A 19,920-nucleotide genomic window follows, 5' to 3' on the forward strand; every position below is an offset into this window, starting at 1 on the left:
TATACTTTGCAAACTGATTACCTTCAGCAGAACCATTATGGAAATTCGGTGATCGTTGTAACCTCGGGATATTGCTGTTGGTTCACTTTTAACATAGACTTATCAATTTGTTCTGAATTTTGCAGATTTGTCTTTGGTCAGTACACTGACATCTGTGATTACTGATAGAGGTCATTTTCAGTGTGAGCTTCACTCAAAACAACTTGATCAACGAAGGGTTTTGCAAAGCAGCAAATATTGAGCAAGGTTGCCTAGTGTGATCGAAGGACAGTAGAGATTCAGCATTCATACTTCATCCAGCGCAAGAATCACTTAATGAAAAATGTTACGGGAAAAGTAACAAGTATGTCGACAATTAAACTGAAAGGATAAAGGGAGATGACAATTGGTAAAATTCTAAACAACATGCAGATCATGCAACAAAAGAAGTATTGTGCAGGGAGGTTGACAATTGAAGGATGCACCCATCTCTTAACTGCAGTAGAGCCCATCCTCTCTTATCACCAGGGGCGGGTGGGGGTGGGGGGGGGTGGGGTGGTGGAGAGCTTTATGCCGTGCGTGGGAAGGAATGCTGTGCAGAAGATTGCAATAGTATTTTTAAATATTTAATTTTAACCAGTTTATGTTTCTAGCCTGATTAAACCCTGAATGCAAATCAAGAGAGGCCTCTGGTGCAGAGATAAGTCCTTCCCTTCTTGTTGGGTAAATTCTGATTTTCAGAAATCGATGAGATAATGAATAGCATATTTTATACTGTTGTTTCTCTGCAGAACAGCAACAACTTGGATTTATATAGCATCTAGAACATAGAAAAATGTCCTACAGTGTTTAACAGAAACATATTCAAAAAAAGATAGAACAGCGAGATCTATGTATACAGCAACTATCCTAACTACTCTAGGTAGATCAGCATGGCATACGCACGGCGATTACATCATCACCGTGCGTGCCAACCCCTTTGCGCCCTGCGGGGGAAATTGCCCCACAGAAGTAAGGTCAGCGCAGGGCGATGCCATCGACAGTTTCTCGGTGCAAGAAGCTGTGGTGGCGATGGCTGGTTATGGAATCTTAATATGCAAACATTAGCTGCCACATTAGCATTGCAGAAGAAATTATTTGACTGTAAAGTGCTTCAAGATGTCCTAAATAAGTACACATTGTTTGATTTTAATTGGTAAATAGAATTTTTAAAAATTGTGAGCAACTTGTTAATTTATTGTGATTCTTTTGTTCTAGGCCAGCCAGCTTGGTGTCTACAGAGCGTTTGTGGATAACTATGAAGTTGCCGTAGAGACAGCAGAGAAGTGCTGTCAAGCCAACACACAGTTTTCTGAAATATCAGAGGTATTATCATCAACTAATTTTTAGACAAATGTTAATTGCAATTTAGGTCATTCAAGCACACAGAACAAAAATGGCCAATGACGTGAGGGGTGCCAAGGTGCATGAACTGTACCTCAGCTTTTGAGAGAGGAGAGGGTGACTGAAATGGAGGAGAACATATAGAAGTTTCTAGCACAGAACAAGGCCATTCGGCCTATTTTGTCAGTGCTGACTCTTTGGTGGAGCAATGGAAAACTAATCCCACTGCCCTGCTCTCTAAACATTGGCCAAATATTTATCCACTTTTCCCTGAAACAATGCAATACATTTGGCTCCCTCAGGCGAAACATTCCATAGTACAACACCATTTACATAAATAAATGTATCCTAACCTCTTTTCTCATTCTCTTAGTGACAACTCAAATTTTAGACTCCCTCACCCACCACTTGCTAACCAAAGAAAATAGTCTTTCCTTATTCATCCTATCAAAATGCTTCATCATTTCTAAATATTCTTTAGCTTGAAGTTTTGCAGAATGGGGAGGGAATGTGAAGTATGAAGTTTGGCTCACTGGTGGATTCCTGATCATTGTCACTGTGAGGGAAGGGGGAAGACATGGACATGTTGACACTTGACAGGAGGGGTGCATCTCAGGTCTGGCAATACTGGCTTGTAACTTTGTAAAAATTGGTTCTTGGGATGTCGGCTGCTAGTATGGCTGCATTTATTACCCGTCCCTAGTTATCTTCATAAGGCGTTTTTTTTTATTAATTCATGGGATGTGGACATCGCTGGCAAGGCCAGCATTTATTGCCCATCCCTAACTGCCCCTTGAGAAAGTGGTGCTGAGCAGCCTTCTTGAACCGCTGCAGTCTGTGTGGTGTTAGGGAGGGAGTTCCAGGATTTTGACCCAGCAACAATGAAGGAGCAGCGATATACTCCCAAGTCAGGATGGTGTGTGACTTGGAGCGGAAATTGAAGGTGGTAGTGTTGCCATGTGCCTGCTGCCCTTGTCCTAGAGGTTTGGGAGGTGCTGCGAAGAAGCCTTGGCGAATTGCTGCAATGCATCTTGTAGATGGTACACACTGCAGCCATGGTACGCCAATGCCGGAGGGAGTGAATGTTTAAGGTGGTGGATGGGATGCCAATCAAGCGGGCTGTCTTGTCCTGGATAGTGTCGAGCTTCCTGTGTTGTTGGAGCTGGATTCATCCAGGCAACTGGAGAGTATTCCATCACACTCCTGACTTGTGCCTTGTAAATGGTGGGAAGGCTTTGGGGAGTCAGGAGGTGAGACACTCCTGCAGAATACCCAGCCTCTGACCTGCTCTTATACGGCTGGTTCAGTTAAGTTTCTAGTTAATGATGACCCCCTAGGATATTGATGGTAGGGGATTCGGCGCTGGTAATGCCATTGATTCAAGGAGCGGTGGTTAGACTCTCACTTGTTGGAGATAGTCATTGCCAGCCACTTGTGTGTCACGAATGTTACTTGCCACTTACCAGCCCAAGCCCGAATGTCGTCCAGGGCTTGCTGTATGCGGGCATGGACTGCTCCATTATCTGAAGAGTTGCAAATGGCACTGAACACTATGCAATCATCAGTGAACTTATGACCTTATGATGGAGGAAAGGTCATTGATGAAGCAGCCAAAGATGGTTGGGCCTAGGACACTGCCCTGAGGAACTCCTGCAGCGATGTCCTAGGCTGTGATGATTGACCTCCTACCACCACAACCATCTTCCTTTGTGCCAGATATATGACTCCAGCCAGTGGAGCGTTTTCTCCCTGATTCCCATTTACTTCAGTTTTACTAGGGCTCATTGATGCTACACTGGGTCAAAGACTGCCTTGATGTCCAGGGCAGTCACTCTCACCTCCCCTCTGGAATTCAGCTCTTTTGTCCATGTTTGGACCAAGGCTGTAATGAGGTCTGGAGCCGAGTGGTCCTGGCAGAACCCAAACTGAGCATCAGTGAGCAGGTTATTGGTGAGTAAGTGCCGCTTGATAGCACTGTTGACAACACCTTCCATTACTTTGCTGATGATTGAGAGTCGACTAATGGGGCGGTAATTGGCCGGATTAGATTTGTCCTTTTTGTGTACAGGACATACCTGGGCAGTTTTCCACATTGTCGGATAGATGCCAGTGTTGTAGCTGTACTGGAACAGCTTAGCTTGAGGCGTGGTTAGTTCTGGAGCACAAGTCTTCAGCACAACAGCCGTGATGTTGTGGGGGCCCATAGCCATTGCTGTATCCAGTGCGCTCAGCCGTTTCTTGATATCACTCGTGGAGTGAATCGAATTTGCTGAACACTGACTTCTGTGATGGTGGGGACCTCAGGAGGTGGCCGATATGGATCATCCACTTGACACTTCTGGCTGAAGATGGTTGCAAATGCTCCGGCCTTGTCTTTTGCACTCACGTGCTGGGCTCCATCATCATTGAGGATGGGAATATTCACAGAGCCTCCTCCTCCCGTTAGTTGTTTAATTATCCACCACCATTCACGACTTGATGTGACAGGACTGCAGAGCTTTGATAAGAACATAAGAACAGAAGAATTAGGAACAGGAGTACGCCATCTAGCCCCTCGAGCCTGCTCCGCCATTCAATAAGATCATGGCTGATCTGGCCGTGGACTCAGCTCCACTTACCCGCCCTCTCCCCGTAACCCTTAATTCCCTTATTGGTTAAAAATCTATCTATCTGTGACTTGAATACATTCAATGAGCTAGCCTCAACTGCTTCCTTGGGCAGAGAATTCCACAGATTCACAACCCTCTGGGAGAAGAAATTCCTTCTCAACTCGGTTTTAAATTGGCTCCCCCGTATTTTGAGGCTGTGCCCCCTAGTTCTAGTCTCTCCTACCAGTGGAAACAACCTCTCTGCCTCTATCTTGTCTATCCCTTTCATGATTTTAAATGTTTCTATAAGATCATCCCTCATCCTTCTGAGCTCCAACGAGTAAAGACCCAGTCTACTCAATCTATCATCATAAGGTAACCCCCTCATCTCCGGAATCAGCCTAGTGAATCGTCTCTGTACCCCCTCCAAAGCCAGTATATCCTTCCTTAAGTAAGGTGACCAAAACTGCACGCAGTACTCCAGGTGCGGCCTCACCCATACCCTATACAGTTGCAGCAGGACCTCCCTGCTTTTGTACTCCATCCCTCTCACAATGAAGGCCAACATTCCATTCGCCTTCCTGATTACCTGCTGCACCTGCAAACTAACTTTTTGGGATTAATGCACAAGGACCCCCAGGTCCCTCTGCACCTCAGCATGTTGTAATTTCTCCCCATTCAAATAATATTCCCTTTTACTGTTTTTTTTCCCAAGGTGGATGACCTCACACTTTCCGACATTGTATTCCATCTGCCAAACCTTTGCCCATTTGCTTAACCTATCCAAATCCCTTTGCAGCCTCTCTCTGTCCTCTACACAACCTGCTTTCCCACTAATCTTTGTGTCATCTGCAAATTTTGTTACACTACACTTTGTCCCCTCTTCCAGGTCATCTATGTATATTGTAAACAGTTGTGGTCCCAGCACCGATTCCTGTGGCACACCACTAACCACCGATTTCCAACCCGAAAAGGACCCATTGATCCCGACTCTCTGCTTTCTGTTCGCCAGCCAATTCTCTATCCATGCTAATACATTTCCTCTGACTCCGCGTACCTCTATCTTCTGCACTCTGCATCTGAACCGTTGGTTGTGGGATCGCTTAACTCTGTCTATAGCATGCCGCTTCTGCCATTTACCATGCATGCAGTCCTGTGTTGCAGCTTTCCCAGGTTGGCACCTCTTTTTTTGGTACACCTGGCGCTGCTCCTGGCATGCTCTTCTGCACTCCTAATTGAACCAGGGCTGGTTCCCTGGCTTGATGGTAATGGTAGAGTGCGGGATATGCCAGGCCATGAGGTTATAGATTGTGGTGGAATACAATTCTGCTGCTGCTGATGGCCCACAGCGCTGCATGACAGTCATTGAATGTTGGCATGCAGGTACAGCAGGCGGTGAAGAAGGCAAATGGCATGTTGACCTTCATAGCGAGAGGATTTGAGTATAGGAGCAGGGAAGTCTTACTGCAGTTGTACAGGGCCTTGGTGAGGCCACACCTTGAATATTGTGTACAGTTTTGGTCTCCTAATCTGAGGAAGGACATTCTTGCTATTGACGGAGTGCAGCGAAGGGTCACCAGACTGATGGCAGGACTGACATATGAAGAAAGACTGGATCGACTAGGCTTATATTCAGTGGAATTTAGAAGAATGAGAGGGGATCTCATAGAAACATATAAAATTCTGACGGAATTGGACAGGTTAGATGCATGAAGAATGTTCCCGATGTTGGGGAAGTCCAGAACCAGGGGTCACTGTCTAAGGGTAAGGGGTAAGCCATTTAGGACCGAGATGAGGAGAAACTTCTTCACTCAGAGAATTGTGAAGCTGTGGAATTCTCTACCGCAGAAAATCGTTGAGGCCAGTTCGTTAGATATATTCAAAAGGGAGTTAGATGTGGCCCTTACGGCTAAAGGGATCGAGGGGTATGGAGAGAAAGCAGGAATGGGATACTAAAGTTGCAAAAATGATCAGCCATGATCATATTGAATGGCGGTGCAGGCTCGAAGGGCCGAATGGTCTACTCCTGCACCTATTTTCTATGTTTCTATGGATGTCCAGTTTTGAGCTGTTAGATCTGTTCAGAATCTATCCCATTTAGAACGGTGGTAGTGCCACACAACACGATGGAGGGTGTCCTCAGTGTGAAGATGGGACTTTGTCTCCACAATGACTTGTGTGATGCTCACTGCTATCAGAATGCATCTGCAACAGGTAGCTTGGCGAGGACAAGGTCAAGTAGGTTTTTCCCAATTATTGGTTCTCTCACCATCTGTCGCAGGCCCAGTTTGGCAGCTATGTCCTTCAGGACTCAGCCAGTTCATTCAATAGTGGTGCTACCAAGCCACTCTTGGTGATAGACATTGATGTCCCCCACCCAGAGTAAATTATGTGCCATTGTACCCTCAGTGCTTCTTCCAAGTAGTGTTCAACATGGAGGAGTACTGATTCATCAGCTGAGGAAGGGTGGTAGGTGGTAATCAGCAGGAGCTTTTCTTGCCCATGCTTGACCTGAAGCCATGAGACTTAATGGGGTCCGCAGTCAATATTGAGGACTCCCAGGGCCACTTCCTCACGGTGGGGCAGGACATACCCAGGGATGGTGATGGAGGAGTTTGGGACATTGGCTGAAAGGTATTATTCTGTGAATATGACTATGTCAGGCTGTTGCTTGAATATTCTGTGGGACAGCTCTCCCAATTTTGGCACAAGTCCCCAAATGTTGGTGATGGGAAACTGCAGGGTCGACTATGCCATTGCTTGTCTGTAGCCGGTGCCAAGTGGTCTATCCGTTTTTTAATTCTTATTGTTCCTTGTAGCTTTTTCTTTTGCAACTGAGTGGCTTGCTAGGCCATTTCAGAGTCAACCACATTGCTGTGGGTCTGGGGTCACATATAGACCAGACCGGGTAAGGACGGCAAATTTTCTTCCCTAAAGGACATTCGTGAACCAGATGGGTTTTTACAACAATCCGATGGTTTCATGATCATACTAGTTGCCGTGGTGGGATTCGAACTCGCATTTCTGGCCTTAGTCCAGGCTTCTGGATTAAGAGTCCTGTAACTTAACCACTATGCTACCATAGTTGTAGGACTGTCTCCTTGAACCACAGCATTCCTTGTAGTGATGATGCTCTCGCAATGGTGTTCGGCATGGAATTCCAGGATTTGGACTCAACAACAATAAACACATGGGATCGTGTGTGACTTGAAGGTGGTGTTCCCACAGCATCGCTCCGATTGTGCTTCTCAGTGATAGAGATTACAGGGTATGGGCTCAAGTTTCGACCTGAGTTGCTCCTATTTTTTTGGAGCAACTGGTTTAGAATGGAGTATCTTAGAAATTGCAATTATAGGCATTTAGTTTTCTCCAGTTCGAGTAAGTTAGAATAGTTTCATTTTAGAACAGTTTTTTTTTCAAAAGGGGGCATGTCCGGCCACTTACGCCACTTGTTTCAAAAGTTTAGGCAGTGAAAATTTACTCCAAACTAACTTAGAATGGAGTAAGTGCAGCTTTTTGTATGCTCAGAAAAACCTTGCCTACACTTTAGAAATCAGGCGTAGGTTACAAATTGGGTGTAGGGAATGGGGAGGGGGGGGGGAAGGGAAGTAATTAAATTCTACAAGCATTCAACAGTCTTACTTATACAAAAAAAGAGACACCCTGAATAAAAAATTATAAACAAAGCAAATATAAAATATTGAATATTCCTCCCTGTGTGAAGCAGCAGCAGCCTTCGAGCTGCGGTACTTCAGGCAGGCCTTCCATGTAGGAGACGGGCGGCGTCAGTGACTCGACGGCAGCCCAACAACAACGGCAGCAAGCAGCCTTCGAGCTGCGGTGCTTCAGGCAGGTCTTCCATGTAGGAGACGGGCGGCGTCAGTGACTCGACGGCAGCCCAACAACAACGGCAGCAAGCAGCCTTCGAGCTGCGGTGCTTCAGGCAGGTCTTCCTTCCATGTAGGAGACAGGGGCGGCGTCAGTGGCCCGACGGCCGCCGAAGACACAGCAAGCAGCCTTCGAGCTGCAAGGGAAGCTGAGGCCATTCAGCCACGGGATAGGGGCAGCGGCAGTGGCTGACGGCGGCCGAAGACACAGCAAGCAGCCTTCGAGCTGCGAGGGAGGCTGAGGCCATTCGGCCAGGGGACAGGGCGAGGCAGCCAGATAGCCAGTTTGAAACTTAAATTTGTAATTGCAGAATGGGTGCTGCATTGTCAGCACCACGGATTATGCAATGGTTCGCCAGTAATTCACTGCAGAGGAGAGAATTGATTAGAGCTCACCGCCTCAGGAACGTCATAGCCTGTAGGCTGATGGGCAGGAGACCTTACCCACGTCGACAATATCGAGCCAGGCGCTCGTACCTGGACATGAGCGAGGCTGATTGTATCAAAAGGCTGCGTTTCCGCAGAGAAGTTGTCGTTGAGATCTGTGATATGCTGAGAGCAGATTTGCAGCCCAAAAGCAGAACGCCAACTGCCTTGTCTGTTGAAGTGAAGGTAACAGCTGCACTTGCCTTCTATGCCTCGGGGATCGTTTCAGGCTACAACTGGAGATATGTGCGCCATCTCTCAACGTGCAATACAAGCCTGTGTTTACCAGGTCACAGCTGCATTGTATGCGTGGAGGAATGACTTCATCAATTTCCCAATGACCGCACAACCGATCTATGAGAGGGCTGAGGGCTTCTTCAGGATTGCTGGCTTCCCAAAGGTACAGGGCTGCATTGATTGTACCCACATAGCCTTGCGAGCACCTGTGGAGGATTCCGAGCAGTACAGGAATAGAAAAGGTTTCCATTCCATCAATGTGCAACTCGTGTGTGACGACAAGCAGCGTGTCATGTCAGTCGATGCGAGATAGCCTGGCAGCACCCATGATGCCTAGTCTGAGGAAGGACGTTCTTGCTATTGAGGGAGTGCAGCAAAGGTTCACCAGACTGATTCCAGAGATGGCTGGGCTGTCATATGAGGAGAGACTGGATCAACTGGGCCTTTATTCACTGGAGTTTAGAAGGATGAGAGGGGATCTCATAGAAACATATAAGATTTTTATGGTATTGGACAGGATCGATGCGGGAAGAATGTTCCCGATGTTGGGGAAGTCCAGAACCAGGGGACATAGTCTTAGGATAAGGGGTAGGCCATTTAGGACTGAGATGAGGAGAAACTTCTTCACTCAGAGAGTTGTTAACCTGTGGAATTCCCTGCCGCGGAGAGTTGTTGATGCCAGTTCACTGGATATATTCAAGAGGGAGTTAGATATGGCCCTTACGGTTAAGGGGATCAAGGGGTATGGAGAGAAAGCAGGAAAGGGGTACTGAAGGAATGATCAGCCATGATTTTATTGAATGGCGGTGCAGGCTTGAAGGGCCGAATGGCCTATTTTCTATGTTTCTATGATGCGTTCATCCTACGCGACAGCGTTATATCTGACATGTTTGAGCAGCAGCCAGAAGGGCAGAGTTGGCTACTGGAAGACAAAGGGTACGGCCTGACCACCTGGTTCATGACGCCCCTACGCATGACACGGACGGAAGCTGACCGTCAATACAAAATGGCGCACATTGCAACGCGCAGCATCATTGAGAGGATCATTGGCATATTGAAACAGCGATTCCGACGCCTGGACCATTCCGGAGGCCACTTGCAATACTCTCCTCAGATTGTCGGTCACTTCACTGTTGTGTGCTGCATGTTTCATAACTTAGCCATCATGAGGCAGCAGTGGCTGGTAGTGGAACCAGAAGACCCACATGAGGGTCCAGTGCCTGATGATAGTATTTTGGATGAGGATGATGACGATGATCAGGAAAGCATGCAAGTGCCAGATGCCGGAGCACGAGGTCAGAGGAGGGCCGTCCATCATGCTCCTTTAACAATTGCTTGAGCCCTGTGCCAGCAGCTCATCCTTGAACGCTTCAATTACTGATGCCTGAGGGCTCTGCGACCACTGTTGCGCAGGGACATGTTTATTCTTTGGAGTTGTTCCTACGTTGTGTTGTGTTAATGGAACATGATTCAGTTTTAATGAAAAAATATTTTATTGAAAAGTTAACGTCACTGTAATAAAATATTTGTTGTATCAAACTTTACTTTTTAATATGATTCTTGAAGATCACTTATAAACTTGTAAAGTTACAAAACAATTTAAATGTGAAAAATCTTACACTCTTAAGGTCACTTAAACTTCAAGATCACTTTTTAGGTGCAAAATTAAATAAGTTACAAAAAGTTACACGATAAGATCACTTAAAAACCCTAAGATCACTTATAAGTTGTAAAGTTACAAAAGTTACAAAACAATTTCAAATTGAAAAATCTTACACTCTCTTAAGATCACTTAAACTTCAGGATCACTTTTTAGGTGCAAAATTAAATAAGATACAATGAGAGAGCATTTACACTATAATATCACTTAAAAACCCTAAGATCACTTATTAGTTGTAAAGTTACAAAACTTACAAAACAAGTTCAATTTGAAAAACGCTACTACAGCTGCATCAAGAACAAGAACAAAATCAGCAAAGAAAGGCTGCAACCATCTCTCATCCACATCTCAGTGAATGTTCACTTTTTCATGGGGGTGTCATTTGATTGGCGGGGTTGTGTGCCCTTATTGCAGCAGCTATCTCCCTGACGGCCTGTGCCATCACTTGCATACCCTCCCTGACGGCCTGTGCCGTCGATTGCACTCCCTCGGACATTCCCTCCCTAAGTTCCCGTGTCATTACTGCTATTTCTCCCATCAGGACCATCATCTCTTCACCCACAGCACTGACGCTACCGATGAGTGATCGGGTAAGCTCATTGGTCTCCATACCCAATGCCACAACCTGAGCCGCATCTGTTGCACGCTGCATCTCAGGAGAGCGTGTCTCCAATCTCCTTCTCTGCCTCGGTCTGCCTCGCGGCACCACTACACTGGCAGGCGTGGGCAGGGATGGTGGGACGTTCGGTGTTCCAAACGGCACCACAACACTGGGAGGCGCGGGCTGGGATGGTGGGACGCTCGGTGTTGCAGACGGCAGTACTAGAGAGAGAGGCGCGGGCTGGGACGGTGGGGCGCTCGGTGTTCCAGACGGCAGCACTCGAGTGCGAGCCGTGGGCTGGGATGGTGGGTGAATGGGTATAAACTGCTCCATTATATCACCAGCACCACTGGGACCCGCAACGTCGGAATCAAAACCATGGAAGGTGGAACCAGAACCTATGCAAGGGGTTGAAACTCTGATGCCCCTTAATGGGGGCTCATAAACATTAATTTGGAAGCTCTCCTCTGTAGACATTTCAGTCATCACCGCCATCATCCAGTCTGGATCGTCTGCATCTGATTGTACTGGTTCTTGTTCTGTATCTTCAGGATCCTCAGGGTTGGCAACAACATCATCATCATCATCATGTTCTGCAAAATACCTCAGAACAGTCAAATGTTTAACAGCAAGGGAGGGGGCAGGATGAGTGGCATAAGTACTCTCACACTTAGCAGGCCAGGCAGCAGGTTGATTTGAAGGGCCACGATGCATTTTCAGGACTTGCCCTCTTCCTCGCGCGCAGGCCCAGATGGTGCTGTACTGATTGCTTTTCTCCATGTATGACTTATCATGGCAGCTATCCTCTGTTCCAAGGGTGTCAGTGGATGCAGATTGGGCACGCCTCCTCCTGTTCGAGTTGCTTCCCTTTTGTTGTGGGCCAATTTCTTCTGCAAAGAGTAAAATATAACTTTTTACTGAGTGTGTCTTTCTGCAGGGTGGGACATACACATAGTCACATTACAATTACGATTACATTAAAAAATGAAAATATTACACAAACTGCTTGACCAAGGTCGTGCCATTTCTTTTTACACTGGCTTCCAGATCTCATGGTATGCACCACTGCACAGTAATCTTTTGCAACTTGGTTCCAGCGTTTCTTCATTTCTTTAGGTGGCACTTTTATGCAACCTCAGTTGCTGGTATCTAGCTCCTGCCATCTCTGCTCAATGACGTTGACTAATAACTCCACTTCCTCATGCAAGAAATTCTTTGTTCTTGGTGGACATTGTTCCACTGCTGTATTGAATTGACACTCTTATTTTTCAAAACACAGTCTTTATTTTGCATGCACCTATGCAGCATCTGTTCTGGAAGTTTAGCAGTGAAAAGCAGCGCTCACTGATTTCAGCAGGTGATTTCTTCAACAGTACTGCTAAAAGCACTCCTTTAGACACCAAAAAAATCACCAAAATTCAATCCCAAGCCTTTCCAGAAATCCATGATACAAATCAGCACAAGTTCCTTTAAAAATGGCCGAGTGCCAATGTTTATGGGCTACTGCGCGTGCGCACGCGCTCCAACGTGCACGCGCAGGGCTGCCGGCACGACGTTCTCTCATTTGACTTAGCCCCGCCCCCCTGCACTTGCAGAATCGGCGCGACTCTGTGGCTCTGCCCCCTGCTGATGTCTGCGCGCAGCGCCGCGCTCCGAGGGACATGCAGGGAGCCCGAGAATTGCAAGGTACATTTTTGTCACACTTTGAGTCGCGAAAAACGGGTGACCATGTCAGGGCTGCGCCGTTCTAGGCACGGCCCGGAACTTGACCCCATAGTGAGTATTCCATAACGCTACCGAGTTGAGCCTTCTGGTGTGGTGGATAGACTGAGAGGAGTTATGAGGTGAGCCAATTGTCACAGTGTATTTGGCCTCTGCCCTAAAATAACCAAACCTCCAGCATTGTCATGAAGTCTGCACAAATTAAAGATTTATCTCTCAGATGCTACTGAAAGCAACCAGTCGTTTTTTTTTTCATTTTGCTTGACACTTTTGTTTGTTAGTTATAAAAATACTGGGAATGGGGAAACAGTCTGTGTTACTGACTATCAAAAACCATCCATTGGGGAGCGAAGAGTCTGATCGCTTAGCAATTGGTGTGGAACGGTAGTGTGCTGCAAGATAGATGTATCAGGCAACCAATGATAGGAGTGTGGGAGTGGAACAGTTAGAGGCACAAAGTCATTTGTTGAAACTACCCAGAATCGTCCAACCAGAGTTGGCAACCCAATTCTACCATGCTCTTGTAGCCACGGTATTGATATGGCTCGCCCAGTTCAGCTTTTGGTCAGTGTTGACTCCCAAGATGTTGATGATGGTGAACTTGACAGTGGTGATGCCATTGAAGATCAGGAGGAGATGGCTGGGCTTTCTCTTGTTCAAGCTAGCCATTGCCTGGGACGTGTGTAGTGCGTATGTTACCTGCTGTATGCTGGCTATGAGACCTCCGCAAACAGTGCTATTCTGTGATGGTTTTTAGAAGTGCATCTTTGTGTCTCTCTCTTTCTCTCTGATTAATGCCATGAGAGATTAACTCGTAATTGAAATTGTGTGGTGTTTATTTCACCCTTTTCACCCATTGCTGTTAACTTTCCCAGTTGTGGTTACCATCTTTCCTTCCAACATCAACGCTACCCATCTTCTAGTGCTTTTCCATCTAACTGTTAAAAGCATGTTCTTATTTTTATTTCAGAATTTGAAGGTCAGGAGTACGAAAGACTTGAAAGATCAAAACACAAAGAACTCTCTGGAAGGTAGAGCATTCCAGATTTTCTAAGAAATAAAAGTGGTAACTAACTTGAAAGTAATAATTATTAAATGTGACTTTTGTCATTGGAACCATTTTGAAACCCAGTTAGAGCTGCTGTCCTACTTGATTCCCTCAAATCTTCTAGCCCTCAAACAGGGAGCTACAGAAATGAGTGAAATAAGACTGTGGATAACTTCCTGCTCACAATATACATTTCTCATGTGGGAAAAATATACTATAGTACCAGTCACTGGATGTGTTCATGATCTGTGTTGCTATCATCCCTTTTACACTTTCACTTACTTCAGACTGTACTGCAGTTTGCCAGTATTCCTGTTTCCGATCACTGAAAAGTGTGTGCCTGTGGCTACTGGGTAAAGACAGCAGTGAGTTTGACTATGATGCCCTCCATGGTCAGATAACCTGCCAACACTCATTGTCTAGGCTCATGTGTGAAGAATGGCCACTTGGACAAGGCACCAGAGGGTTGCCAGTGTCTGTGGAATGGTACCCCAGCAACAGGAATGGAGAAAATTAGAAAATTATATATTGATGAAAATGAAGTGCAGAGTAAAATAGATCCAGGAAATTGTATTTTAAGAATGTTTATCTATTTTTTCTCAAATGTTGTCCTTGTCTAATATCTTGCTTATTTCATTGTTCTCTTTTTCACCAGCCCTCCTATATAAACCTGTTGACCGGGTCACCCGAAGCACACTTGTTCTCCATGTAAGTCCAGCAATGCCAAGCAACAAACTACTAATATATCAATCCATGTCACTTCTTCACATTATTGCCAGTGCTCTTCATTTGCAGTCAGTGATAGCATTTATAGCAAGAGTTCTACTGTGAACTGAAATTATTTTGAACAAATGTATGTGTAATGACTGTTCATGGGGTTATAATAGGCAGATACTGACGGATAGTAAGAACTTGTACACTGGAATGCTTTGCTAGTAAAATAGAATCTTTGAAAGCATTCTTTGTTGGAGTTCTGTATCTTTGTATATAGTTAATTAGTTATTAATAATATAAAGGAGAGAAACTGATCTTTTAATTATATAGAGCCTTGGTCAGACTCCATCTGGAGCACTGTGTTCAGTTCTGGGCACCACACCTCAGGAAGGATAGATTGGCTTTGGAAGGGGTGCGCCACAGACTCACCAGAATGATACCAGGGCTTAGAGGGTTCAATTATGAGGACAGACTGCATAGACTAGGCTTGTATTCGCTCGAGGGGTGATCTAATCGAGATGTTAATGGTAAAAGGAGTCAATAGGGTAGATACAGAGAAACCATTTCCACTGATGTAGTTGAGGCCAATTCACTAAATATATTCAAAAGGGAGTTAGATGAAGTCCTTACTACGCGGGGGATCAAGGGTTATGGCGAGAAAGCAGGAAGGGGGTACTGAAGTTTCATGTTCAGCCATGAACTCATTGAATGGCGGTGCAGGCTAGAAGGGCTGAATGGCCTGCTCCTGCACCTATTTTCTATGTTTCTATGTTTCTATGTGAACAAGAGGACATAATCGTAAAATTAGAGCCAGGCTGTTCAGGAGTGACAGTAAGAGTGCGACAAGCATGTGCTGAGATTTACAAGTTGCTTCAGTTTTCTATTGGAAATGAGTGCGCCATGAGTCATGTGCGTCATCCTTTTCAGGGTGATGATATATTCTCTGCCTTTTGCCCTCCCATTGTCTATATTTTATAAAGTTTTGAGAAAAAGAAATCAGCACCTTGATCATTCATAGATATTATTTGTTTTTGCATCTTCTCTTTGTGCTGGAAACAAATGGTTACCCACAGATTGGAGAATAAAAATGAAAAGGTTGGAAATAGCTCTCCAAAGCATGGTCTTACAGTAAAGGTGCATTTTCGCTACAGTTGTAGCATTGGTGTGAAGCAATTTGGTTTCACATCAATGCTAAAAAGTTGTAAGAGTGGAGCAGACTGAGACTTCCTCCTCCTGGTCAAAATAATCCTTGAGAACTCTTACAGTAAATTTAGATTAGGCAATGATTAGGCACTATATCAATTTATAGTATCTGTTGTTTGAGATGTTAACCATCTCATAGTAATGTGTGCCTGGTGTTCTGTGCAATTGACCAATTACTGTATAACAAAGCTCAACAAGCTTCATGTGCAACAGCTGAAGACTCATCAAAGGGTGTACAAATATGTAACATTTAACATAACATCGTAATATGCAGAGACGGATTAACAGTAGGAGTGTGAGAAGGCAGAGAATACATTGTTTCTGTATTTCTCACTGTTCAAAATTGTCACTAACAGAAGCCAGTTGCGTTGGTTTATGCTGATACCAATGTGTTTGTGAATCTGTACAAATGTATTGCCAAAATTAACAAGGAATAGACTTGAGACTGAACCTCCCCACCCCTGTACTACCTGACATGTTCCTTCTTTCATTCATTTGTTTTTCTTTAACTTGCTGATTGTCCCTGCTTGCACACTAACTCTTATTGGAACTACAGAAATCTAAATCTAAAAACTTGGTTGTCTGTACCCACACAATTTTAATGTATGCATTGCATGCTCCGTTATCAAGCTCTGTGGGACTACCCTTCTTTATTGCACACTTACCTATTCAATCTCAGCCAAAGTATCTCCAGCATTGGTTTCTCTCCTTGTCCCCACACAGTTATGTACAGAGCCCCCAAGGATCTATCCTTGGCCCCCATCTCTTCCTCATCCACGTGGTGTTCCTTGGCACATCATCTACAGATGGGTGTCAATTTCCACATGCTGTACCTTTTCACCATCTCTCTTCACTGCACTCTGTTCTCAAACTGCCTGTATAACATTCAGTCTTGGATGATGTGTAATTTTCTAGAGTTAACCATTGGGAAGACCAAGGCTGTCATCTTTGGCCCCCGCCACAAACTCTGTACCCATACCACCAATTCGATCCCCTTCCCAGCCACTGTCTCAAGCAGGACCAGTCTCTTCGCAACCTTGGCATCCTTTTCAACCCAAGCTGAGCTGAGCTTCCCACCGCTTATCTTCTCCATTAAAAAGACTGTTAACTTCCACCTCCGTAACATTGTCATTTTAGAATCATAGAATGGTTACAGTACAGAAGGAGGCCATTTGGCTCGTCGAGCCCGTGCTGGCTCTCTGCAAGAGCACTTCAGCCAGTCCCACTCCCGCCCTATCCCTGGAATCCTGCAAATGTTTCCCCTTCAGGTACTTATCCAATTCCCTTCTGAAAGCCACGATTGAGTCTGCCTCCACCACCCTTTCAGACAGTGCATTCCAGATCCTAACCGCTCGCTGCAAAAAAATGTTTTTCCTCATGTCGCTTTTGGTTCTTTTGCCAATCACCTTAAATCTGTGTCCTCTGGTTCTCGACCCTTCCACCAATGGGAACAGTTTCTCTCTATCTACTCTGTCTAGAACCCTCATGATTTTGAACACCTCGATCAAATCTCCTCTCAACCTTCTCTGCTCTAATGAGAACAACCCCAGCTTCTCCAGTCTAAACACGTAACTGAAGTTCCTCATCCTTAGAACTATTCTTGTAAATCTTTTCTGCACTCTCTCTAAAGCCTTCACATCCTTCCTAAAATGCGGTGCCCAGAATTGAACACAATACTCCCGTTGAGGCTGGACCAGTGTTTTATAAAGGTTCATCATAACTTCCTTGCTTTTGTACTCTATGCTTCTGTTTACGAAGCCCAGTATCCCGTATGCTTTTTTAACCGCTTTCTCAACCTGCCCTGCCACCTTCAATGATTTTCACACATATACCCCCAGGTCTCTCTGTTCATGCACCCCCTTTAGAATTGTACCCTTTAGTTTATATTGCCTCTCCTCATTCTTCCTACCAAAATGTATCACTTTGTACTTTTCTGCGTTAAATTTCATCTACTACATGTCCACCCATTCCACCTGTCTGTCTTCTTGAAGTCTATCACTATCCTCCTCACTGTTCACTATATTTCCAAGTTTTGTGTCATCTGCAAATTTTGAAATTGTGCCCTGTAAGTCATTAATATATATAAATTTTCATTTTTCACCCCTACCTCAGTCCAACTGCTGTTGAAACCCTCATCCATGCCTTTGTCACCTCCAGATTTGATTATCCCAATGATCTCTTGGCCGGCCTGCCATGTTCCACCCTCTGTAAACTTCAGTTCATCCAACACTCTGTTGCCAGTATCCTATCCCGCATTAAGTTCCGCTCACACATCACCCTGTCCTCGTTGATCTATATTAGCTCCCGCCTCCCAGTTTCCCCAACACCTCATCCTTGTATTTATATCCCTTCATGGCCTTGCCCATCTCCATCTCTGCAACTTCCTTCAGCTGTACAACCCCTCCCCTCGAACTCTCCATTCCTCTAACTCTGGCTTCTTGTCCATGCCCCTCCCTTCGCCTCACCTTTGGCATCATGTCTTCAGCCACCTGGACCCCGTTTGCAATACTGACTGTAACATAAATGAGGTATCTTGTAATTTTAGTAAGCTCTACATCGGATTGCAATAGATTAGCTTATGTTTGAGCAGAAATGCAGCTGCCTTTTGATCCTGTTCCAAGCAATCTGAATGACTATCTTGTGTTCCTGTAGGATTTGTTAAAACACACACCAGTCAATCACCCAGATCATCCTTTGCTACAAGATGCTCTCCGTATTTCACAGAACTTCCTGTCCAGCATTAATGAAGAGATCACTCCCAGGAGACAGTCTATGACTGTAAAGAAAGGCGAGGTGAGTTTCTCTGTCACCCTGCGAGTATAAGTAAATCTGTAGCTCATTCTGGTAACTTTATTTTGATAACTAGATGCAATTGCTCCCAAATGGAAGCGTGTTATCTCATAAAAGGTACATCACAACCTCTTATTTAACAGTGTTCAATGCACAATAAAGAAAAAAATGAAAAACTTGCATTTATATAGCACCTTTCACGACCACCGGATGTCCCAAGGCACTTTACAGCCAATGAAGTAGTTTTGAAGTGAAGTCACTGTTGTAATGTAGGAAATACATATTTTTCATGAATAGATGACACAATGATTTGGACTGCGGTATACACAGAATGTTAAGTCAGTTAATTCAAATTATCATTTAATTCGATTTTTTTTTTGTTAAAACAACTTTGAATTATCAGGAGTCTTTATTAAATTTGCTTTTGTAAGGATCGGTACATACTGTTTACTCCTGTTCGTAAAACATCAGCCATCTCTTTCAGCCACAAAGCTAAATAAAGTTAATATAGCAGATATAAATGGAATCCAGTGAGAATATGTTGAACCCAAACTGATTTGTACCTTTCTCACAGAGAGAAATCTTTGTCATGTGTGTTCAATGCTTACAAGTCTGCTGTACTGACTATAAGGGCCGCATGCATGATATTCTGTTTGGGCTTTGGTGGTTGACTTTTGACATCTCTTTACAGTTTGGATTATTTATATAATCTGTACATGCAGTCACTGGTGCGAGAAACATCAACATCTTGGCCCCAAGTTTCCACATGATTTGCTCCTGATTTTTAGGAGCAACTGGTGGAGAACGGAGTATCTTAGAAATCGCAACTCTCCACATTTAAGTTTTCTGCAGTTCTAGTCAGGTAGAACAGTTTCACTTTGGAACAGAATTTTTTTTTCAAAAGGGGGCGTGTCCAGCCACTGACGCCTGATTTGAGAGTTTCCAGTGAAAACGTACTCCAAACTAACTTAGAATGGAGCAAGTGAAGATTTTTGTAGGCCTGAAAAAACCTTGTCTACACATTAAAAAATCAGGCGCAGGTTACAAATTAGGCGTCGGGAACGAGGTGGGGGAGGGGGGGGCAGGGGATGGGGGAAGGGAAGTCATTACATTCTACAATAAATCCTTAGTTATACTTATACAAATATTATACAAATAATTCCAACCTGAATAAAAATTTATAAGCAAAGAAAAGATTAAATAAACCATGTTCCTACCTGTGTGAAAGTGCTTCAGGTTGCAGGAAGCCTCAGAAGTTGAGGCAGCCATTCCTGACGGCGGGGGGGGAGGCCCCCCTGCCGTCGGTCGGGCCCGTCGGGAAACGGCTGCCTCAACTTCTGAGGCTTCCTGCAGCCTTCTCACTGCTGCAAGAAGCCTCAGTGCTGATCATGGAAGGGCAATGTGCTTTTATTCAAAAATGTTAAAAATTGAACAGCTACAAAGAACTACAAAAATGGCCGAGTGCCAATGTTTCGTTCACACTGCGCGTGCGCGAACGCTCCAACGCGCACGCGCAGGGTTGCCGGCACGAAAAAAACTCATTTAAATGGTACCCGCCCCCTCCTACTTACAAAATCGGCGCGAGTGGTAGGCTCCGCCCCCTGGACGCCGCGCCAAGCTGACATCGAGCTGCAAAGCGCTCGAGAATAGCGCGTTTTTTTTCAGGCGCCGTTTTCGGCGCG

General features: G+C 45.0%; 1 protein-coding gene across 4 annotated transcripts in view; it reads left to right on the plus strand.

Moving 5' to 3' along the window:
• Positions 1-19,920, plus strand: part of LOC139268795 (breakpoint cluster region protein) — a 905,198-nt gene that overhangs the window by 558,971 nt on the left and 326,307 nt on the right. For all 4 annotated transcript variants that reach the window (XM_070887498.1, XM_070887499.1, XM_070887500.1 and 1 more), the window contains 4 exons: positions 1,237-1,344; positions 13,454-13,514; positions 14,187-14,239; positions 18,101-18,241. In XM_070887498.1, coding sequence (XP_070743599.1) covers positions 1,237-1,344; positions 13,454-13,514; positions 14,187-14,239; positions 18,101-18,241 — 363 coding nt within the window. The remainder of the gene's footprint in view (positions 1-1,236; positions 1,345-13,453; positions 13,515-14,186; positions 14,240-18,100; positions 18,242-19,920) is intronic.

The sequence above is a fragment of the Pristiophorus japonicus genome, chromosome 8 (assembly GCF_044704955.1).
Source record: "Pristiophorus japonicus isolate sPriJap1 chromosome 8, sPriJap1.hap1, whole genome shotgun sequence".
Lineage (NCBI taxonomy): Eukaryota > Metazoa > Chordata > Chondrichthyes > Pristiophoridae > Pristiophorus > Pristiophorus japonicus.